The sequence below is a fragment of the Periplaneta americana genome, chromosome 1, assembly GCF_040183065.1.
Source record: "Periplaneta americana isolate PAMFEO1 chromosome 1, P.americana_PAMFEO1_priV1, whole genome shotgun sequence".
Lineage (NCBI taxonomy): Eukaryota > Metazoa > Arthropoda > Insecta > Blattodea > Blattidae > Periplaneta > Periplaneta americana.
Genome location: NC_091117.1, coordinates 194,474,846 through 194,500,654, shown reverse-complemented (window position 1 = coordinate 194,500,654; position 25,809 = coordinate 194,474,846). Strand labels below are relative to the sequence as shown.

Sequence of the window (25,809 nt, the reverse complement as noted above, 5' to 3'; positions counted from 1 at the left end):
AAAAGTATTTATATTTTTTAACTAGCCGTACCCGTGCGCTCCGCTGCACCCGTTAGAAATAAATATAAAGTAATTACATAATTAAAATAGGACATTTGATCCAGGGAACATTCGTGTTTGATATAAGGATAAATCGTTTATGATGTTACTTAATTTAAATTGTATTTGCATAATTAAAATGCGATCATTTTGATCCAGAGACCACTCATTTGGACATAAAAATTATTTTAGGAAATACAGGAAACGAATGTACAGAATAGCCTATCAAGTTTTCTGTGCATAAGAAGCTATTTTAATCTTACCTGTCCTCGATTCACTCAGAAGTTACTGTAATAACATTATAGCATTATGTCCATCTAGAGAAACTACACTTTCCAATGGTGAATTAATAATTAATTATACAAATCGGTTAATTTAGCTTCTGATGTTACTTCATATAAACACAGAAACATTCTCTGTAGGTTATCTTTCATAGCTTTCGATTGTTGCTGTCCAAGGCCCCTTATAGACGAAGTCATTTGTTTTTTTATTCATTACACGGCCTTAGATGGCAGTTATTTTAATTTTAAAACTCATTTATCTCATTAAATATCAGTCCTATCAAACATTTTCAGGGAATAAAACGTATCGGAAATTATTTTTAAAGAAACTTTTGTTATGTAACAGTTTTCACAAAAATCAATAACAAGCGAGATATTTCGATTTATTTAATTCAGGCCTCCTTATATCAACCCTTTTAAATAATTTATTTTGAATGTCATATAGCCTAAAATCTAAGGTACAACGAACTTAATTTATATTCCAATTTTCATCGAAATCCGTTCAGCCATTATCGCGTGAAAAGGTAACAAACATCCAGACAGACAGACAGACAGACAGACAGACAGACAGACAGACAGACAAAAATTTCAAAAAAGCGATTTTCGGTATCAGGGTGATTAATTGTATATGTTAGGATCAATTATTTTTGGAAAATCGAAAATTACAGAAAAATTTCGGCTACAGATTTATTATTAGCAGGGAAAGGATTTATATGTAAATACATATTTACTTATAAAGCTAATATAATTTATATTTTGCATTATCTTTATGTTTCACAATGTGTAGGGTTGAAAAATCCTACTTTTATTTTCCATATTTTTCCATATTTTAGAGTTTAGTACATATTTTCGTTAATTTCCATATATTTTCCATATTTCATATAAAACAGTCCATATTATATTAGGTTTAACAATAAAACAAAACAAAATTCCATTAACTTTTAAAAATACATTTCAACAATAGAGATTTAAACACATGTTCAGTAATCCCTTTAACATCAGAGTTATTTGAAAATTAGCAGTCCTATCAACAATGGGAAAGTAAGTTACAAAACTGTATTAATTTAATTTAAAATTTTTAACAGACTTCAGTTGTGCAGCTCAACAGTTAAATGCCAGTCAGAGTACACATAGGTTCAGTTTTGTAAATCATACTATAAAGACGGTAAATATGCCAAAAGTACGTCATTCAGTCAATTTAAAATCAAAACTAACAAGTTACATTTCAGAATTTAAAGAAGATGGTTTATCAACTGACAATAAAATATTATTTTGTAATTTGTGTCAGTGTGCAGTATCATCTACACAAAAGTTCCTGGTGCAACAACACATTACAACTAGTAAACATCAGGCCAACAAACAACTAAATTCCAAGCAGAGACAATTGTTTTTAACACAACCAACAACATCGAATGTAAGATCTGAGTTTAACATCGACCTGTGCCGTTCTCTCATCTCTGCTGATATTCCTCTCTACAAACTAAAGAATAAGGTCTTCAGGGAATTCCTTGAAAAATATACTCAACATACAATCCCGGATGAGTCAACACTTAGGAAGACGTATGCTCCATCCATCTACGATGAGACAATACAGAAGATAAGAGATGAAATTAAAGATAGTTCAATTTGGGTTTCCATTGATGAGACTCCCGACAAAGAAGGTAGACTTGTTGGTAATGTAGTTATCGGTTTGTTAAGTGAACAATATTCTGAACGAATTCTTTTACATTGTGATGTTCTAGAAAAGTGCAATAACAAAACTATAGTTAAACTGTTCAACGAAGCTATGGGTATCCTGTGGCCAAAGGGTATTATGTACGATAATGTGTTATTCTTTATTAGCGATGCTGCCCCTTATATGGTCAAAGCTGGACAAGCATTATCTGTTGTATATCCTAAATTGACTCATTTTACTTGTGTGGCGCATGCATTTCATCGTGTGGCAGAAGTGGTCAGAGACAATTTCCCTAAAGTAGATTTGTTGATTTCATCAGTGAAAAAAGTATTTCTCAAAGCTCCCAGTAGAGTTAACGTGTTGAAAGAAATGTACCCTGAAATTCCATTGCCACCAAAGCCAATTTTAACTAGATGGGGTACATGGCTAGAAGCAGTTGAATATTATGCCGAACATATAGACTCTATTAACAATGTTCTCCTTGCATTGGACTCTGAAGATGCAGTCTCAATTGATACTGCGAAAACAGTTACCTGTGACATAAGTGTGAAGAATGACTTAGCTCACATTCAGCATACATTTTCATGCATCATAAAAACGCTCAAAAGTCTCCAAAATAGGCACCTTTCACTATCTGAAAGTTTTGAAATTATAAATAGTACTGTGGAACAACTGAATCGTGGTAGAGGTAAAGTTGCAGATGCAGTAAGAGCTAAGGTGGACACTGTACTTTCAAAAAACCCTGGATATGAAGAACTACAAAAGGTTGTTGCTGTGATGAGTGGTGAATCAACAGTGAAGATTAACTTGGACTTATCCCCAGCAGACATTGTGAAATTGAATTATGTACCAGTTACTTCTTGTGACGTCGAACGCTCTTTTAGTCAGTATAAATCTATCCTCAGAGACAATAGAAGAAGATTCACTTTTCAGCACTTGAAAGAAATGTTTGTAACCTATTGTTATGGTAACAGACAATAAAAATTGTGTTTTGTTGAAACTACATTGGAAGATAAGGTACGTCCATTATATTTTTTGTTTAGTTTGATTAAAATGTACCAATATTTAACGTACATAGTCATTTTTTTATAATTTTAAGTCCATATTTAATTCCATATTTTGGTAAAAATCCATATTTAATTCCATATTTTGGTAAAAATAACTACATATATATTTACATATTTCATATATTTTTAGTCCATATAAATCCGTTCCCTGATTATTAGTATAGATTATTTTGTATTTCTGATTATAAATCTTAATTTTCTATATGCATCAATTACCACGTGATTTAAGTGCATTTTAAAACATAAGTAATTAGTACATATCACGGCGATGGTCGCTCGAAGTTTGCTTCTAGAGGAACTGTTGCGATAATTACAGAGTCCACCGAAGTCCGTTGACGATCATAGCTATAAAGAAACCACGCACATTCATTTCAACTGGGAGAAACCTCAACATGTTCGCTCGGCGACGATCACGTGTAGACAAACCGTACTGTACTGTAGAGTACCTTGGTCCCGGGAAACTTTAAAGTCGAGGCGGCAGTGCAGATCGATATCCCCAAGCATCGGCCAGTCGTGACCGGCCTGGAATCCCGCGAAGTTGCGTAACCGCCAGACTTTCTCGCGGGGTAGAAAGGTCGCAGGCATTGTATAACGGGCGGAGAAAGTTCATAGTTAACCTGATGGCGTTGAAGCGTCGCCGTGCGTACAAAACAACGCACACTTTTTATGACTGATAAAATCGAGATTAATCATCGATGTTGGCAATGAGCGACTAGACGTAGTCGTCAGCAGACACTTCACGCGCATTACGGAAGTGAATCAACAACTCATTTAATAAATCGCCGAAATGAAATTTAATATTTCTGCTCTATTTTCAATGATTATTGGATTACACGGCAAAAAAATAGGTGTTGCTTAATAATTATTATACATCATCACTATACAGGGTGATTCACGAGGATTTACCGCCACTTACGGAGCTTATTTCCGAAGACATTTTGAACAAAAAATGTCATGTAAACATTTTTCACAATCTCAATACTGATAGAGTTACACTAATTTGAAATTATTTGTAATATATCATTATTCTTTAGTTTTAAGGATAAAAGAATATTACAGATAAAGAATGCACTATTCAGGAGTATCATTTCTTTAATTAGCCCGTATTCTGAAGCTAAAAATGTGTTGTTAATGCCACAGTTGTTTTGTACAGATCTTTTTTTTCTGTTTTTAACTACAAAATTATATTTTTCTTACGCATTTATCATAACCATTGTTACAAATCACGCCACTCTTGTAAATTCTTCAAGACTGTACATTAGGATGCATAATTAAACTGCAAAGAATCAAGTTCCTAAAGTCGTATGATTTGTAACAATTTTTGTGATAAGTGCGTAAGAAAGATGTAATTTTTAGTTAAAATTTGAAAAACAAAATCTATACAAAGCAATTAACAAAACATTTTTAGCTTCAGAATACTAACCAATTAAATAAATGATATTTCTGAATAGTTCACTCTCTATTCCATGTATTGTGGGTCCCTATCACCAGGTTGCGGATAGAGGAGACGGCCTCCAGATATGGAGGGTAGCTGCGACTATATTAAATAAGTAGTCGTGGACAGCCGATAAGGGGTGGTCCTCCAGCTTAGGGGTTGGGCGAAGGGCTAACAACCCATTACCGTAAAAAACAGCTTGTTACGAATCCATACAATAAGCCTCGGAATGGGGCTGATTCTCTGGTACGACCAAGGCAAAGGAATAAGGTTATGAGATTTGGTACGTGGAACGTAACTAGTCTTTATAGAACAGGGGGAGGGGTAACATTAGCAAAATGGTTTTGAGGGAGGTGGGATATGATGATAGAGACTTGATTAATCTTGCACAGGACAGGGACCGATGGCGGGCTTACGTGAGGGCGGTAATGAATCTGTGGGTTCCTTAAAAGCCATTTGTAAATAAGTAGGTTCATTCTCTATTTGTAATATTCTATTATTTTCTTTAAACTAAAGAAAAAAAAGTATTTTACTAACAACTTTAAATTAGTGTAACTCTGAAAATATTGAATTAGGACACATGTTTATATCACATTTTGTGGTGAGAATGGCTTCGGAAAAGTGGCGGTAAATCCTCGTGAATTACTCTGTATATGGTAGATAGTAACGTCTTACAAACCAAATGAAAAAAAAAAACCTTTCTAGTCACAAAAAGCTATGAATTCACATTGTAAACAGACAAAATGATCTTAAACGTAGAAAAATTATAGTGATTATATCGCTCATGTATCAATTCACCTACGAAGTGAAAGAATCCGTTTATTCAACCGACAGAGCTATACTGTCGATTTCATATTGTCACTTTTGTCTTGTACCTGAAGATTCGCAAGTGTTTGCACATATCAATTAGGAACACCATGATCTAATTTTCATTAAACTCAGAAATAATCAATCGAAATCAATTTTCTAAGCATCACTTACAAGAAATCATTTTACTTTTACGAAATTTCACTTCCATAGCTGTGTATTTGATTACATTTCCACTTCCTAGAATTAATAAAAGTGTATTTATAAAAAAGCTAAACATTCTCATTATTCAGTCGTTTATGTTCTTAAAGTTCAGTGAGAATAGTTAATAACACATACCTCTATTCATATTTTTAAATATATATATATATATATATATATATATATTTTTTTTCATTTTTTCTTTACGAATGTCAATGAAATATGATATTATGTAAATATAAATACTATAATATGCAAATCCTTCAACAGAGGCGAGCCGCAGCTATGCTCCAATCACGGGAATAACCGTCCATGGCCCCCCACTCTTCGCCGGACCATCCTAATACCAGGCCACAGAAGACTTGTGGATGAATACTGAAGTTCGGATAAAGTAGCTGTATCAGGATAGGCTGTATGGCTGAATAGGATAGGTCCTTGACTTGCTTCAAAGCACTACCCCCTTCCACTAGCTAAAACTCTACCTGCTGGGAAAAGCGCTTCCCATTTCCTAGCTAAAACATCAGTGTACTGGCTGAGGGACACGGACTATAATCTTTTCGCTGTAAGAAAAATCCTAATGTAAACAATAGCACGTGACTGAAGTGAGGCTTCATTGGCCGCTGTTTGGCGCCATAGATTCTCAGTACATGTTCCCGCCTACTGTTGTATATTCTGTTTCATGTTAAACATTTCCCGTTACTCGTCAAGTAGGTCTAACCTCACTACTATGCATTCGTTTGCTTAGGAAACATTTACTTTATAATTATTATAATTAAAATTCATTTAACTTATTATATACATTTAAGACTATTTGTTTTTCTCCGCTTTTGAGAGGGTTTCCACTCTTATGTTTAATAACCACACACACCGATGATGCAGAAGCCATACTTCAGTACCACGTGCTTACGTGAACAACTACGAGTTCAAGTGACGCCAGCTTGTTACAAGAACAGACTACCTCAGTATTACTGTTGGTATTCTTCCGCGTTCATAGTACATAACAAAATATAAAAGTAGCTTTTCTTTTACATAGCGTTTTACACATGAGTGAAGTTATATGTTTCATCGTATTTAACAACTAGAATTAAATTTTTTATTTTTAAATAATACAAGATTATGGTTTCTAAATACGAACTATATTCTCCTGCGTCATGTGAGTGTTTCGTCTGGGAGCCAATCACGGGTATGACAGCAACGTGCTTGTGTTTACATTAGGATTTTTCTTACAGCGAAAACAGTATAGTTAATGTTTGTAAACAAAACGCACGGACCAAGGATGCCTATCCTGATAAAGCTACTTTATCCGAACCATAATGATTACCATAGGTAGGGAGTTCGTACCAAAACAATATATTTCAGTTGATTACAGCGAGGAGTATAGATGTCATCCGCGCCTCGCCCTGCTGCCGCTCGCTACAGACAATACACAGTATGTTCACATAAACAACGCATAGTATCATTCTGTAGAGCTGTGTAGAGTCGTGAATAGTTTGAAGAATATTGTTAATTTATATTAACATTTTTGGTTCTGAACGAAGTGAGCTATTCTGCTATTATTGTATTATTTACGTAATGTTAATATTATGCATAATGAGACCTAGTAATTCAAAAACTGGAAGAAACAGTAGGGAAAGAAAACGTATGGACAAGAATAATCAGGTCAATTCTCAAATACAACATAATAACAATATCAGACAATCTGTCCATCTCAAACCCTATAACGCAATCGAACGGAGTTCTACATGGAGACCCAATGAGTCCCATGCTGTACATCCTCGCCACTGAAGAAGTCCTACGTATCCCAGAGAAAGAAGAAGACGTACACATTTATGCATATGCAGATGATATAGTCGTCGGATCAACTGACATGCAGAAGCTCCAGGAAACAATAGGGAAAATAGACGAATGGTGCACTAAACACGAGTTGCACATGAACATGCTAAAGACGGAAATGATGATATTTAGAAATGGGGGCAAAGCACCCGCAGCTGCTGAAATCAGCATCAGAGGGCAAAAAACCAAAATCTCACCAGACTTTAAACATCTCGGAATGACATTGCAGTTAACCGCCAAATGCTTCACAAAACACATGACAGAGAGGACAGCCCAAGCAGTAATGGCAATGCACGACATAAAAAATATACGGCTACTCAGCCTAGAAACGCCCCTAAACATATTCAAGGCCAAAATCATGCCGATACTATGCTACGGAATTGAGGTTATATGGAGTCATCTCTCAGAAAGTAACCTAAATGCATTAGAAAAGGTAAAATCAACATATCTGAAAAGAGCCTGTGGACTATCAAAAACAACTAGATCACGATTGGTATATCTCCTAGTTATAGAACCTTTCCTAATAGAAGGCATCAAACTTCGGTATTTGTTACAACAGCAAACTAACTAAGGTTTAAACAATGCACATTTGTGCGCTTTTCAGTTTATTATTAATATTATGCACGATTCCAAAAAAATTAACTCATCTGTTATTAAAAAATTAAGCAAACAGGAGTGTGTAACACGTTTATTTTTTCCCGGATTATTTTTCGTTTAATGTTGACAACTCGTGCTGCTATGTATTCGGTTGCGTTCGGAATTACAATACGAACTTACTAGCTGTCATTACAATAGAAATGAAACATTTTCTTGAAAACAATTATAGGTTTAATATTATGTGCCACATACGAGATACACTATTAGATTCACAAAGTACAGGGACATCATTTTATTTTTACTTCAATTTTTATTGTACCTGAGTTTTTGAATGTACTTCACTCCCACCCCTTCTACTAAGGAAGTTCCAACTCCACACAGAACCAAGACCGCAGATAGCAAGCAGTACTGAGTTACTGAGTATAGTACGTTCCAGAAATATGTTCGCGTTTTCCAGTGACGAAAGAGCTTTCAATATTGAATCATATTTTCGCACAGGTACTGTCCGTTTGCCTACGTCGCATCCCGATTTCCCCCACCTGCTTCTGCTCGCCCCTCTGTAAAAGCTGGGCTGTCTTAGCTCTTTTCTGAAAACATTAATTTCTCTTAGGAATTGGAAGTTTACGTAATATTATACAGCTGTTTAATTTAACTTAAATAAAAGGGCCTCGTTAAGTAATTAACTGTCACGTGATTTCCTCCCTTTCTACAATACTGCGGCATAACCACTTGGACGGACAGTAGATAGCATGTCTGAGTAATTTTATATTTTCGGGTCGGGCAGAAGTGAAGATTGAATTTACAGTACGTAGAGTAGGTACAGAATTATTTCAACATGAGTTACTAGTACTAAGGACGAAATTGGCAATTGGAATTAGATGCAATAATCTATAGTGCGATAATATGCACAAAACAACTGAAGCCTGTATCGAAATGAACGGCCACCATTTTCAAAATTGTGTTTAAATATTCATATTATGATTATTTTTCAATTTAACTTCATTCTCTATATTGTACGCTAATGTGCTGTAGACAGTATAATATACACTGCATAATGAATACGTTCGCATGGATAACTCACTTCGTGAGTAAAAACACTTATTGTTAATACAGTACTGTACTTTGATTAAAGAAAAACCTAATGAAAATTATCAAACTCAAAATCGCGATATTTCCTAGTTTACGTAAATGGATGAACTACTTTTCTTCCTTCCTATACCTAGTAGAGTTATTTGTGTTTTACGCCAGTATCATCGAACTCCAGTCTTGGAGGGGGGAGCAAGCGGTGTTTCCGGTTCTCTAAAGGTATAGACAGGTTAATATTAAAAATGTTAGTAAAAATAAAATGATGTCCCTGTACTAACTGATGGTAGTAAGATGTGCTGTATCATATTTCAGATTTACTCCAGTAAGGTCTTGTGACGTTGAACGAATATTTTCAGAGTACAATTTTTTTTCTGAATACAAAAGGAGTATTTCTTTTGATAAAATGAAAATATTCGTTGTTATTTGTTATAATGAGTAGAGCCCTGCGTTCAGTCACTTTGGATACAAGTTAGGTACGCTATAAGTCGAGCATTTCTAACCTCGCTGTGTACGGAGAGACCAGTCAATAAAAACAGTGCAAACAGCAGGGAATCAGTCTCCCCGGTACTGTACTGTGTGTTTACATCTTGCGTCTCTGTGTGTACGTTGTGAACAGCAGAACGATATATTTTACAGTAGTCATGCGGCAAATTATTAATTTTAAGACTGAATAAGAATAAACTATTTATTTTAAGTCAAACAAATACTTACTTACTGGCTTTCAAGGAATCCGGAGGTTCATTGCCGCCCTCACATAAGCCCGCCATTGGTCCCTATCCTGAGCAAGATTAATACAGTCTCTACCATCATATCCCACCTCCCTCAAATCCATTTTAACATTATCTTCCCATCTACGTCTCGGCCTCCCCAAAGATCTTTTTTCCCTCCGGCCTCCCAACTAACACTCTACATGCATTTCTGGATTCGCCCATATGTGCTACAGCTAGTGCCAGCGTTTTTCGCGTGTGTCCTAGATATACAGTGCCCAATTTGTGAGCATGTTGCTAGTGTAGCTGAGAACGGTACCACTTCCTATACACGTCACATCAGCCATTTGTCAAACATGGTTGTCAGACTGACTGCGGCAAATGTAAAGCACTCGTATTTAACGTTCCCATTACTTATTTCACAAGCCAGAAACGGTGACGCGGACTCTACATGCCCTGCCCACCTCAAACGTCTGGATTTAATGTTCCTAATTATGTCAAACAAATATTTACAATAAATGAATCAGGGATTGCAATTACATACTGTAGACGTCGTACAAGTTGGAATTATTAGTTGAAAGGACATAAATCTCATTGAACAAAACTACATCTTCTATGAACTTTACGAACGTTTATGCATTACAGTGAATTAGCATAAATATTTTTAGATTCCCTTATGCGAGCTACCACATTTTCATAGCAGGGCAGTAAATGATATGTATAATCTTTTCGCTGTAAGAAAAATCCTAATATAAACAATAGCATGTGACTGAAGTGAGGTTTCATTGGCCGCTGTTTGGCGCCATAGATTCTCAGTACATGTTCCCGCCTACTGTCATACATTCTGTTTCATGTTAAACATTTCCCGTTACTCGTCAAGTAGGTCTAACCTCACTACTATGCCTTCGTTTGCTTAGGAAACATTTACTTTATAATAACTATGATTAAAACTCACATAACTTATTATATACATTTAAGACTATTTGTTTTCCTCCGCTTTTGAGAGGGTTTCTACTCTTAAGTTTAATAACCAAGCTCACCGATGATGCAGAACCCATACTACAGTACCACGTGCTTACGTGAACAACTACGAGCTCAAGTGACGCCAGCTTGTTACAAGAACAGACTACCTCGGTATTACTGTTGGTAATCATCCGCGTTCATAGTACATAACAAAATATAAAAGTAGCTTTTCTTTTACATAGCGTTTTACATATGAGTGAAGTTATGTATTTCATCGTATTTAACAACTAGAATTTAATTTTTCATTTTCAAATAATACAAGGTGATAGTTTTCAAATATGGACTATATTTTCCTACGTCATGTGAGTTTTTCGACTTGAGCCAATTACGGGTATGACAGCCACGTGCTTATGTTTACATTAGGATTTTTCTTACAGCGAAAACAGTATATGTAATGTTGTTGCACAAGAAAGTTTTCTTTCTGTATATTTTTCCATGATTCTTGAAAGTGACTATTTTCGATCTTTTCTCATGGAATATCCTATAATATCAACATTTTACACAAGTCATTGTAAAATTCAGACCGATTAGCGGGAAAGTCGGAAGTGGAAAGCACGTTTCCATGCTTTGTGGACAATTCTTTTATTCGTGTAACATGTGTTTTCGTGTTGCAATGTTTCTCTATAAAACGTTTGTTGGTTTTTATTTGTATGTTGCATACCTTACAGAAAATATTTTCTTCTTTCTGCATGAAATACTCGTTAGCAAATTCTTCTATCAGAGCACTGATCGTCAAGCGCTACCTTTGGTTCGTTTTCGCATGTTGACCGCGTATTTCATTCACTGAGCAGCAGAACTCAACTGTGCTGATAACGGGTGGTGCCACGGAGCTGTACTCTATATCAGCGGTGACCAAAACTCGAACTGCAGTGATTACATGCGACAGACAGCCTATGAAGTAAGGAAACGGAGAAAAAGTACAGGGACATCATTTTATTTTTACTTCAATTTTTATTGTACCTGAGTTTTTTAATGTACTTCACGCCTTCTATTAATGAAGTTCAACCGTCCTCCACACAGATCCAAGACCGCATATACAGTCATAGTAGCTTTACGTTCAGAGTAAACAGTACGTTCCAAAAATATGTTCGCGTTTTCCAGTGACGAAAGAGCTTCCAATATTGAATCATTTTCGCACAGGTACTGTCGTCCATTTGCCTACGTCGCATCCCGGTTTCCCCCACCCGCTTCTATTCGCCTTTCTGTAAAGGCTAGTGGCTGGGCTGTCTAGGCTCTTTTCTGAGAACATTAATTTCTGTTAGGAATTGGACGTCTACGTAATATTATACCCATACAATTGTTTAAAATAACTTAAATAAAAGGGCCTCGTTAAGTAATTAACTGTCACGTGATTTCCTCCCTTTCTACGACCCTGCAATATAACCACTTGGACGGACAGTAGATAGCATGTCTGAGTAATTTTATCTTTTCGGATCGGGCAGAAATGAAGATTGAATTTACAGTACGTAAGGTACTCTTTTATAGAGTAGGTACAGAATTATTTCAACATAAGTTACTGATACGAAGTACGAAATTGGTAATTGGAATTACGTACAATAGTCTATAGTGCGATAATATGTACATTAGAACTGAAGCCTGTATCGAAATGAACGGCCACCATTTAAAAAAAATGTGTTTAAATATCCATATTATGATTATTTTTCAATTTAACTTCATTCTACATAGTGTACGCTAATGTGCTGTAGACAGTATAATATACATTGCATAATGAATACGTCCACATGGACAGCTTAGTTCGTGAGTAAAAACACTCATTGTTAATACTGTACTGTATTTTGATTAAACAAAAATCTAATGAAAATCATCAAAGTCAAAAGCGTGATATTTCCTAGTTTACGTAAATGGAGGAACTACTTTTCTTTTTTTTTTTTCCTTGGGTTATTTTACGACGCTGTATCAACATCTAGGTTATTTAGCGTCTGAATGATATGGTGATAATGCCGGTGAAATGAGTCCGGGGTCCAGCACCGAAAGTTACCCAGCATTTGCTCGTATTGGGTTGAAGGAAAACTCCGGAAAAAACCTCAACCAGTTAACTTGCCCCGACCGGGATTCGAACCCGGGCCACCTGGTTTCGCGGCCAGACGCGCTGACCGTTACTCCACAGGTGTGAACAGCTACTTTTCTTCCCTCTTATACCTAGTAAAGTGATATGTTTGTATTTTACGTCAGTATCATCGAACTCCAGTCGTGGAAGGGGGTAGCAAATGGTGTTTGCGGTTCTCAATCTTGATCCAAAGATATAACCAGGTTAATATTAAAAATGTTAGTAAAAATAAAATGATGTCCCTGTACTTGGCATGAAAACTACAACCAGTGGTGGTTCCTGTGCTAACATCTTGATCAATCCCGCGATAAAAATCTCAAGCTTTGCTGTATCAGTAATGTCACTGCTGTCATCAAGAGCCAGTGAATAATATACGATTTTTCTTGCTTCCTTTTTTTAACCTTCCTCTTGAATATAATAAGGAATTATCTAAATTCTTCTCTCGATACTTGGTCGAGAAATTCGTAGTTTTTCAAAATTAAAAACTTCTTATGGACAAGTTATTTAAGCTACTTTAATCATTACTCTTTTGAGAAATTCTGTTCTATTAAAAGGCTTTAGAGCACGAAATATTTCAAATCCCATTAGGTAGCTGACTTCCTTACATTTATTTATCTCATTTTTCTCTTCCTGGCTCTGATTTAAGACATGTCAATTCCTGGCGTTTAACAGTTCGTTGGCACATAATATTGAATCAGTTTTTCTACAATATCATTATTAAATGAATAACTAATAAATAGTTATCCTCATCTAAAGATTAAGAAGATTACAATTGAGATAAAACCTAATAATTTTATCCTTCTAGGGAGAAGGTCTAAAAATATCAATATTCATGCACGTACTGAAGAATTATGGAAACACATACTTAGTGGTCAGTAATAATAATAATAATAATAATAATAATAATAATAATAATAATAATAATAATAATACATTATTCAGCGTGGCAATTAATGTTTCTATGTACTTCTAATTGAACCATTGAGCAAAATAAACACATTACATTTTGCCCGACAGAACAACAAAAAAGTTCTCCTCATTCTTTACGAAACCACCTCTTACTGCTTGTAGAGACAGAGTTTGTAGAGCGACATGATACCGCCACTGCTTGCCTTCAGTACGTTAATGAAACACACAGCAATGTACAGGAAACTCCTCGTACCTGTTTGAATGTCTGTGATTACACGATGTAATTACGACACCCGCTTTGGTCACCGCTGCTCTAAAACATAGATGTCCAATTGTAACTCGTACGAGGTAACTCCTCGCGTAAGCAACCCGCAGCGCATATTCTTTAAGGTTGTTTTTTCTATTTCATATGGAAAGTTATGGACCTTAGCAGAGCATGCTTGACGTGCAATATCTTCTGGTTCTATAGGCGTTTGGATATCCATGCTCTAAAAGAACATTTAATATTTAAAAACGGTATGTCTGTCTTACAAAGAACTAGAAGAAAACTATTCTAGGTTCATTCAACAGCCAAAAGCTCCATCATTCAGCACAAAAAAAAAAAAACAAAACAAAAAAAAAAAAAAAACAAAAAATTCAAAAAGCTATGTTCATTAGAATCAAATCTATGCCGGGCTGTTTCAGGCATTTTTTTTTTTTTTTTTTCATTTTTCACACAACTTAACAATCATCTTCCCTTTGAATGGGCTGAGACTGCCAATGAGCGGTCTTGAGACGATCTCAGTCGGCTGCTAGAAAAAAAAATAGAGGCTATTTCAGATGATGATTTCATCGAGTTTCTTCACTGTAATTGATATGAACACGATAGTGAGCATGGTGTTTTGTTGCCAAGAAGATATTTTAAAGACAATGAAAATCTAATAGAATTTTAAATAATGAGCAGTTCTTACACAAAAGACATCGTACTAAATTGCATTTTTTATTGTGTTACCGGTTGAAGAACCAAGGACATGTCGTGGTCTTCCCATTCCAAGAATTCTGCAACTCTTGGCTGCTCTAAGATTTTATGCATCAGGAGATATTCTTGCAAGTGTAACTTAACATTTATGATAATAATTAATCATGGCACGAAGCTTTATTCCAGTGTGTTTGTTACGTTATAATAGCCAAATTAGCTTGTTACAAGTTTGGTATAATCTAATATTATTGTTACTAAATCAGCTTGGTGTTCTTAAATAATAGACTATCTTATTGTATTATGTACCTACTAACAAAAATCAACAGTGAAAATAGGCTGAATTTTGGTACATAATATAATATAATATAATATAATATAATATAATATAATATAATATAATATAATATAATATAATATAATATAATATAATAATAATAATTTATTTATTTATTATTAATATTTGTGTGCTGAACAACAGCCAGAGGCCAATTATAGTTCAGCACAATACACAAACAGAAGATACAAAGGTGAAAAAACAAATAAATAATATCTTAAATAAACAAAACCATCCATAAATAAAATTGAGAACAAGGACAGTAAATACTAATAATCAAAAAGAAACTATACCTTAAAAGGATCTAAATTGTGCCCATGCAAATTGGCATATTTTATGCATCTACAGACTGGAGAAAGAGATTTTGAATTTCTGTTATAATTTTTTTTTTGAAATCTTAAACCTTTTGTAGGAATACGAAGGCTGATATTGTTTATGATAGATTCACAATCAATATCACCCTTGATAACTTTGCAAAAAAATTGATAATCAAGATTTTGACGTCTAGAATAAAAGCTACAACAGTTAAAATATTTACAGGTAATCTCATAGTTAAAGTCAGAGGAATTGGGTATAAATCGAAAAGCACATAAGGAAATAAATTTTCTTTGAATATTTTCCAATTTAACCGAATCAGTTGAAATAATGAAATTCCAGGCTACAGATGCATATTCAAGTTTAGATCGAACCAAAGTAAAGTATAGAATAATAATAATAATAATAATAATAATAATAATAATAATAATAATAATAATAATCATTACCAGTAAATAAATTGGTTAACGAAAATTTCGTATAATTATTACGTTTTCATGGAGTATTAAAATTGGTTTCAATATGCTTACCATACTGAATACAATCCCCACAATCTCTGTTTTCATGCAGTTTTTGAAATGTCTTCAAAACGATTTGAATAAGGAAGCCGAAGTTTGGAAAGTAGTTATGAATGTCATCGACATGTTAGCATGTTGGTCATCCCGTAGGCCTTGGCTTTAAGCCAAATAAGGCGCATGAAAACTTAGTTTTCTGTCTGTTAATGTAATAATGGTAATACGGCTTTTAGGAAAGTACAAAATATTATGTCGTAACACGACTTTTCAACATAGCAAATTGCGCTCGCTCTTGATAAAACAGACGACATATCAAACAAATGACGATCGACATCCCGTAGGCCTTGGCTTTAAGCCAAATAAGGCGCATGAAAACTTAGTTTTCTGTCTGTTGATGTAATAATAATTTTATGCTTTTAGGAAAGTACAAAATATTATATTATTATTCGTAACATAACTTTTCAGTTGCGAAACGTGTAAAACATAGACCTCAAATACATCTGCACCTATTGACGACTGCATCGTGGTCTACTTTATAACCTTCTTCGGAAACGGTTCCTTGTGACTTGGAGTTTCCGAGGGAATGGTCGCTACAGTCTTTGATCTATCATGTTATTCATGACTAAAGTATCTATCTGTCGCAGATAAAACGTGAAAATACTGTTCTTGTTACAGTGTCGGATGCCACTGGACGCTACTCCTCGAGCTTCTTCTGGGGCAACAGCTACTGGACAGGATCTGAGTCGCTGTGCTACCATCTGGATTCCAATGCCACTCAAGAGGAAGCTTCGCCATTCCGTCTCGGCTTCTATACCGTGCGCCTTCACTTGGCCCTTCCGCAGAATATCTCACCCAGTGTAAGTGTCCAGATATTCAACGTGTACATGTGCAGTAGTGGCAAAAAAAACCGGACCGATCCTTATAGCTGATTTCAGAGCCTTGTTCACTCCAGAGTACGATAGACTGGTAACTAAGACTTTCGTGGTTCGAATCTTGCCTGTGAAGGAAACTTTTTTTTTTTTTGTTCCTTATTCAAATTTATTTCCAATACTTTTCGATTGCTGGTAAAATTCATTTTCTGGGAATAATAAGTTAATTAGTACTAAAATATCGCTGCAATCGAAAAGAGTGAATATTGAGAGAGTGTTAACCTCTTCCCTTACTATATATTTTACCAGTTTTGTGAAAAAAAGTGTCATATTTTTTATTTTCGTAAAGAGGTCATTTAATATTGCAGAATCACTGTACATCACTAATTTTCTTACATACCTAAAAAATCACTATGAAATAGACATAAATTCATGCCTGAATTATTATTCCGAGTTATCTCGTGCACCTTGATTCCAGCTCTGGTAGTTGTCCCACTTTGATTTTCTCCTGAACTATTTACCAACTTATGTTTTTTATGGATTAATTTATTAGGTACAATGCCAGTGCTATTATCAAGGCGTTAAATGTTGCTTGTCGTGTGATAGACTCGAAAGCAGGGTATTACGCATAGTGGTACATTGCATTCCGGACAGTAGTATCTGCTCTCCTATATGAGAGCGTTTTGGGAAGAATGGTGTAGCAGTCATTGAATATTTGTACCAGTACATCTGTTCTTCAGGTTTGTGAATAATGTTCTGCAGTATCACTATGCCCAAAAGTACACGTATTTCAGAGTCTGTAGTAGGCTGCCAAGAATTATTTTCAGCATTCTGTGAACACTTATTAGCATGCTGAATCGTCTCCTCGAATATAATGTTGATGAGGTCATTATTAAAGAATAATTTTAAAAATTGAAAATTATCGTTATCAGAAACAATGTTAAAATTTCAGGGAATGGGGACCTCGGAGGTGCAGAAGAAATGGTGCCAGATGTCTTCTATTCAAACCACTGTCGAAAAGACGCGACATCAACTGATCTGTTTGTTTGTTGGTCCATAACTTCGTCTTCTGATACCGATGTTTCATTTCCTAATCTTCTACAGGAATATAGGCTATTCTTCATCAAAAGTTTCGGAATCACTAATTTGATCCATCTTTACACAAAACAGCACAAAAAACACTAAACACGAACAGAAACCGCCAAAACTAACTAGCATCTACTCACTTCTGTGTGTGAATGCATAGAATTCCACTCGCAAGGAAGAAGTACAAAAAACACCACCAGATATAGCAATATCACTAACTTCTGTAGCCATCTAGTGAGGAAAAGGTTAATGAAACAATGGAAACATATATTCGGGATATAATCCTTAGCAGCGAAAATGGAACTCAAACGAGTTAACTCGGGTTAATAAATTTTGACACAAGTTAGCAACCCGAGTTAACTCGGGTTAATCAGGGAAGTGGTTAACTGACTTGTGAAATTTGTTGGAATTTGCAGAGCCGCAGTATTCTGATGGGTCTTTGCCTACCGTTATCATGCAACAATCAAGATGTTCGCCAGCTGCTGCAGTTGGCGGCCCGCGACGATGAGACGGAACCCCGATCAGTGCAGATCGTGAAGGTGCGTTCCCCCCATGATGGCTACATCATGTGGCGGGATCCCACCTTCTGGGTACTCTTGTAAGTAATCTTGATTTCATTTCATGTGCTTCCTGAATTCACTGTAACGTCTTCATCCATATTCAGCACCATAACGCTAAACGCCTTCTTGTTATTCATTCAAACTGGACAAACTAAGGCCCGATTGTATAAACCATTTAATCTTATATCAGAGGTTAAATTGATCCTTGTTTCAGCTGAACTTGGAATTTTGTGTTGTATAAAGTCTAATCTGAGATTAATTTGTCTCAAACTAAAGTCAACTTTGACTGAAGAAATTTCTCCGATTAAGTTAGATGATCCAAGTTCAGTTATTTCTTTTCTGTTTGAAATATACGAGTGACAGATTGTGCAAATAAAATATCCATCATTATTATTATTATTATTAATAGATATGTTAGATACATTTATATATATTTCTTTCAATTTCTTGCCTTAATACACAAACATTCTTATATTTTATAAGGCTCTATCGTGTTCAGCAGTATCAAATAACATAACCTATAATTATATTATGTTTATAACAACCATTAATTATTAATGTTCAATTAACTGTATTACTAAACGAAAATTGTCGTTTTATAAAGCTTTATTATGTTTAGCAGTATCAAACACCATAACATGATAACAACTTGGAGAACAGTCAACCTTCTTCTTATTGTCCGCCATTATTTACATTGCAAAAAAAAAAAACCAGTGCCTCCAACAGAGTGTAATACGGAAAGTCGCGAAAAAGTAGTTGTAAAGTCGCTAGATTTCTCATTATCAACAAAGAAAGATTAAATTGTGTCACTATGGGGTGCTAAAAAGGTCACTAAATCCCTATTTAAGCAATATAAAAGATAAAAGAAATTGTTGTTGAAAAAGAGTTAAAATCGCTCGACTGGCAACACTGAACAAACCTGTATAACATGGTCCGCGCATCACGTATTTCACCTGTTTATGCGATGTTGCCAAATCCTTTTCACGTGAACTTAGATTGCATTTGAACCAAGGTAATTTGATCGCAGAAAAGTTTTATACAATAGAAGAAGTGTCTGAACTCGGTTTACTTTTCGATCTTCGATCAAAGTTGATCTTTAGTCAGGGAGTTTTATACAATTGGGCCTAAATAATCCTCCATGGTCACGTCCTTGTCTTTCTTTGCAGTCTTCTTCGTTTTATGATAGTTAAGGCTTATTTTTCTTGCATAGTCCAGGGAAATATTATTCAAAATTGTTTTCTTTTTCTGTAAGAAATAATTAGACATAAGTTATTTAACTTTTTTACTGAATATCAATTATTACTTTGTATATGAGAAATTCGTGTTCCTTAATTGAATCGCACTTTTTTAGAAAGGAACTAAGTCAAAATTTTCTTTTCCAGGAGAGCAAAAAATACTTATTTTCATGAATAAATACCAGTGTACCAGTGCCGTAATATCACAGTCTACTATATATATAGTCGCGAAGCTCAATATGTAGTAAAAATGCAAACATGGGTAGTTGCCCACCACTAGGATCGCTACTATCGCCTCATCATCGCAGATCTCTCTCCTAGTAGACGACAAAATATGTTATACTTTCGTTGTGTTCTTTTGGAACTATTAACACCTTCCTTCCATTATTGAAATATTAAAAGCATAAAGTTAATTTATTATTTTAATGAAGTATATTAAATTCCACCATATTTTTGTTTGTGCAAAACGAACTGAAATTTACTATAATAGCTTCACTCATTCAAGATTATAGCGATAATTAACTATGAAACCAATAAATATTAATTTGCATTTCCCTTCACAACAATAATAATGGAAATATGAATTAATGGAGTAACTTACGTGTACCGGTACTTGTAGTGTAGGCTTACGTAGTTAACAAAGTGGGACGAGGTTAAGCAATAATAATCACACCAGAATTGGAAATAAAACGTGATCAATAAATTTTATTACAACAGACTTTTTCTACGTCTCTGGTAAAGTAACAAATAAAAATAACAACAAAATTAACAGCTATAATTAAAACATATCCTTTGAAAAAAAAAATGTAGGCCTAAGCAATAATAATCCCACCAGAATTGAAAATAAAACGTGATCAATAAATTTCATTAAAACGAACTTAATTTGCTACGTCTCTAGTAAAATATAATTATTCCAATTATTGTATTTTAGCCATTAACATTTTCATTACAACCAATAACGAACATTTCACAAGCATCAATGTGAAATACGCAACGAGCTAGCACTCGATGGAAATACGACACAGTCCAAAGTCGACCGTGGACAGTCTATTGTTTCTAGTTGCTAACCGCTTGGAGCGCTTTATCACGAGATTTGCAAAAAATCATCTCAAGCTTCGCGACTGTATATAGTAGACTGTGGTAATATGAACATGAACGTGATGTTAGAGATACAAGGAAGATTTAACCAAGTTTCTTTCTTTGCCAATCAATGCGTCTTGGAAGTATTAATTACGAGTATTTCAACCGCAAAAATAAAAATGACAAATTTTGACTTAGTTCCTTTCTAAAAAGTGCGATTCAATTATGCCCTTAAGATAATGTGTAAAGGGTTTCACAGTATGCGTATTATCTTCTGAAACTGGGACGACGACTTAGTCATCTGCAAATATAATTATATTTAAAGATATGTTGCTTGTGAATCACTTATTTGTTATATTTATTTGTCATTTTCGATGTATAAATTTAAACATACGAGTAAATTTATGTACTTCGCAATGCCTAACAAATAACACTGAACAACAATAATTGTGCTCCGACTTAAAACAATGCGTCCCCTATGGTTTGATGTGCGCTGAATCCGAAAATGCATCTCTTTTCTTCGTATCACGTAAGGTTTTTAAGATATACTATGATTTCACTTTTCGATAAGCGCTCCCCCAGGAAACATCTGGCACGGGTTGGTGGTATAAATCAAAACAAAAGCTAATGCATTTTATGAGTTTATGACTTATTTAGGTTTCGTATGGTTGGTGGCATGTTTTTTTGTGCTTTTAAAAAATAAACAGACCCCTTCTATTAAGTAAATTTCACAAAATGAACAAATAAGGGTGTGGTTTTGAGTATTTAAAGGAAAAGTTTACCAGTTTAAATGAAGGCAAATTAAAAGAGGGAATTTTCATCGGTCCACAAATTCACAAAGTTAGGACTGATCCTTTGTTGGAGGAAAAACTTTTCGTTACAGAAAGAATGGCATGGCCCGCTTTCAAAGACGTTTGCTCAAATTTCCTTGGGAATTCTAGGACAGACAACTATATAGAACTTGTTGTGGAAACCATGTTAAGTGCATATGACAATACGGAGTGTAATATGTCTCTCAAAATACACTTTTTACATTCTCATTTGGATTTACTTCCTCCTAATTTTGGAGCGGTAAGCGACGAGCATGGGGAAAGATTTCATCAAAAAATATCTGAAATGGAAAGGCGATATAAAGGAAGATCATCATCCAGCATGCTTGTTGGTTCCTTGTAAAATACAGTCCCGGGTTTAGTTATAAACAGAAGCCATCCAGAAAATTATTTTAGATGTAAGTTCAAATTCCGAGATTTTTCTCATTATACGCATGCAATATTTTTATTGTTGTGTTTTAAACTATGTAACATCATTTTTGTATCCAGTACACATTTTTCAAGTATTATGAGGCATTTTGAATCCCTAGTGTGTTGTAATTTTATCAGTAGCAGTGAAAAATTAAAAACAAACCAATTTTGTCATAAAAAATTCAATTCATTTTCCTCGGAAAATGGTACGTGATGGGGCAATTTGGATTTTTAATTCAGATTTAGGGCACACATATTAGTAATATTCACCTATTTTTATTTCGGAACAAGACAAACAGTAAAAAATTATTGTTCAGTGTATTTGAAAACATTCGAATTTTATATGGGAAATAAAAATTAAAAGTTCCCAGTTCGACGCTCTGTAAATCAAATAAAAATTACACTAAATTAAATTTAAATCGCAGATATTGTAACTTTCCAGCGCCATATGAGGATTTCTACGAGGCAGAACGTCATTTCTTATATTGTTAGTTCCCTCATCCTGCAAAGTACCCAGTATCCCTTCGTTCCATGATCAACCTAGTCTACCTACAGTATATTGCATCGTCACAGTACTACCGAGCAGTATAGATTTCATGGAGATAATATTGTAATGTTACCTGGTTGAGGATTTTTTTCCGGGGTTTTCCCTCAACCCAATATGAGCAAATGCTGGGTAACTTTCGATGTTGGACCCCGGACTCATTTCACTGGCATTAACTTATCACCTTCATCTCATTCAGACGCTAAATAACCTAAGATGTTGATAAAGCGTCGTAAAATAACCTACTAAAAACATATTGTAATAAAATTCTCATATGCATATTTGTGACATATTTTCACTGTTGTGTTACAGTGCTGTGTCTATTGCTGTACTAGGCCTCATGGCTGTCGGAACAATCTATGATTTGTATCTGGTGAATAAAAGTCGCCACTTCTTCAGTGAAAACTACACGTATGAAATCACAAGAGCATCACCGCCACATCTTGGGGAGGGGTCTGTGAAGCTGGACGTAGGCAACTTCTCACAGATATCCAGTCCTAGCCCCATCGAGGGCCACATCAATCATGGTACGGCACCAAGCATACATACTGCGTATACACAATCATGGAAGTTTTAAAAGACAATAAAAATGTATGTGCGTGTATGTATGTATGTATGTATGTATGTATGTATGTATGTATGTATGTATGTATGTATGTATGTATGTATGTATGTATGTATGTATGTGTGTATGTATGTATGTATGTATTTATTCACACCGCAAATGGGTAAAATGGCAGTGGTAAGTAATTACACTCATTAATGACAATTAATAATAAACATAATTAATAAAAAATACAATTAATAATACATTTATCCACACCTGTGGAGTAACGGTTAGCGCGTCTGGTCGCGAAACCAGGTAACCCGGGTTCGATTCCCGGTCGGGGTAAGTTACCTGGTTGAGGTTTTTCAGGGATTTTCCCTCAACCCAATATGAGCAAATGCTGGGTAACATTCGGTGCTGGACCCCGGACTCATTTCACCGGCATTATCACCTTCAACTCGTTCAGACGCTAAATAACCTAAGATGTTGATAAAGCGTTGTAAAATAACCTGCTAAAAATAAATAATAAATTAATAATAATACTAATAAAATTAATAATAATAATAACAATGATAATAATAACAACAATAATATGTAGGCCTATGTATGTACGAGTATATATGTATTTGTTCACACTGCAAATGGGTAAATACCCGTTGGCAGTGGTAAGTAATTACACTCATTAATGACAATTAATAATAAACATAATTAATAAAAAATACAATTAATAATACATTTATCCACACCTGTGGAGTAACGGTTAGCGCGTCTGGTCGCGAAACCAGGTAACCCGGGTTCGATTCCCGGTCGGGGTAAGTTACCTGGTTGAGGTTTTTCCGGGATTTTCCCTCAACCCAATATGAGCAAATGCTGGGTAACATTCGGTGCTGGACCCCGAACTCATTTCACCGGCATTATCACCTTCAACTCGTTCAGACGCTAAATAACCTAAGATGTTGATAAAGCGTTGTAAAATAACCTGCTAAAAATAAATAATAAATTAATAATAATACTAATAAAATTAATAATAATAATAATAATAACAATGATAATAATAACAACAATAATATGTAGGCCTATGTATGTACGAATATATATATGTATTTGTTCACACTGCAAATGGGTAAATACCCGTTGGCAGTGGTAAGTAATTACACTCATTAATGACAATTAATAATAAACACAATTAATAATAAATTAATAATAATACTAATAATAATTAATACTAATAATAATTAATAATAATATGTAAGTATGTATGTATGCATGTATGCATATAGAGTGGAAGTGAAATAACCCTGTAGATTGAAAGGGACGATAGGGTACACTTAAATAAATAGAAAATATATATTACGTTTCGTGATTAAATGCACGATTAATTAGAAAATTGAGTTGGAAGTTTCAACAATCTGGCAACATCGCCGCCTCTTTCTTCTCGTCATACAGATGTAAGAGGTCAACGAAGTCAGGTCTGTCTGCCTTAGCGAATTACCTTCCATCTCCCTTTCTGGCTACACTGCAAGCTGTCGCATTGGTCAGTGGCTTCAAATTAGTAGTTTTTAAATTAAATTTAAGCGAAAACCGTCCACGCTGTTGAAATACGCCAGAGGGATAAATGATTGTGAAATTTTCTGGGATTTTGTTATTACTTATTATCCATTGTGTTCAGGATATGAAGCCACCGAAATCTTTCGAAAATTCGTATTAAATGATTTTATGATTTTACAGCAAGAGAGAGACATTCACTTATATTTTATTTTTAGAAATTTTAACAACATTTCAACTCTATCCTGAACAATTAGAAACAGACGCGCAGGAAACTAGAGTCAGAAAATTATTTCAGAGAACTGTGGGGTGAGAATGGACAAAGATAGGCCTAAATGAGCAATCTAGCGTCTGACAATATTATTTTACTAAGAGAGTCAACCAGGAAGAGAGATTTCGTATGGACAGCACAAAATTGAAGTACAATCTTGAAACGAATGTAATAAAATAAAGTCATACTTCTAAGAGAAATAATTTTCCGGTGCTTTGATCATTCAAATTCCCTCTTTTAACATGTTTCAGGTCTAGAGGAATGCAGCAGTAGCAATGGAACCCTCAATGAGAGCGTGAATACTGTTTCATCTGTGGCCAATGATTCGGAGACTTCCGAGAAAAAAGGTAAGTTAACAAAGATATACAGAATGTACCAAATTGATGTTTACACATTTTGAAACACTATTTCTCAGCAACGAGATGAGACAGAAATACGATACATGCAAGATGCGTAACCGCAGCACGAAGTGAACTTCTTGATTTGATGTGGAATGTACAAGCAAAAATAAATCTAGGTAAGGATCACGCTAGCACTGCATGAGAGGTCCGCGCATGCGTCACAGCTAAACTGTTCCTATCGCGAGCTCTTCCTCAACTAAGCTAGCGGGAGAAGCTAAGCTCTTTGAGAGAAGCTGTTTCCTGTCGCTGCTGTATGTCTTGTTACCTCTCATAGCAATATACTAGTGTGCCATTCACAGCAGTGTTTCCGGCTGCAGAATCCGCCGCCTCGTTTTCAGGAATCCAAGTATGGCCTGAAATCCATACTACTTCAATATCAGAAATTAGAAGTGTATGGAAAAGAATCTGGGTCCTTAGCATGAGCGGATCGTCAGAATGGTATTAAAGAGTACGAACATACAATATAAGTCAGTGTTTCTCAAACTTTTCTGAATTGGGGACCACTTTTTTAAGTCAGAACAGTTCCGCGGACCACCTTACACTTGTTCCCTTCGAAAGCAAATTTATCATTTATGTAGCA

At 34.9% G+C, this 25,809-nt stretch overlaps 1 protein-coding gene across 1 annotated transcript in view; it reads left to right on the top strand.

Moving 5' to 3' along the window:
• The window catches only part of LOC138706009 (nose resistant to fluoxetine protein 6), a 162,795-nt gene that overhangs the window by 108,551 nt on the left and 28,435 nt on the right, over window positions 1-25,809 (top strand). The window contains exons 2-5 of the mRNA XM_069834891.1: window positions 16,526-16,707; window positions 18,222-18,403; window positions 22,778-22,992; window positions 25,080-25,175. Coding sequence (XP_069690992.1) covers window positions 16,526-16,707; window positions 18,222-18,403; window positions 22,778-22,992; window positions 25,080-25,175 — 675 coding nt within the window. The remainder of the gene's footprint in view (window positions 1-16,525; window positions 16,708-18,221; window positions 18,404-22,777; window positions 22,993-25,079; window positions 25,176-25,809) is intronic.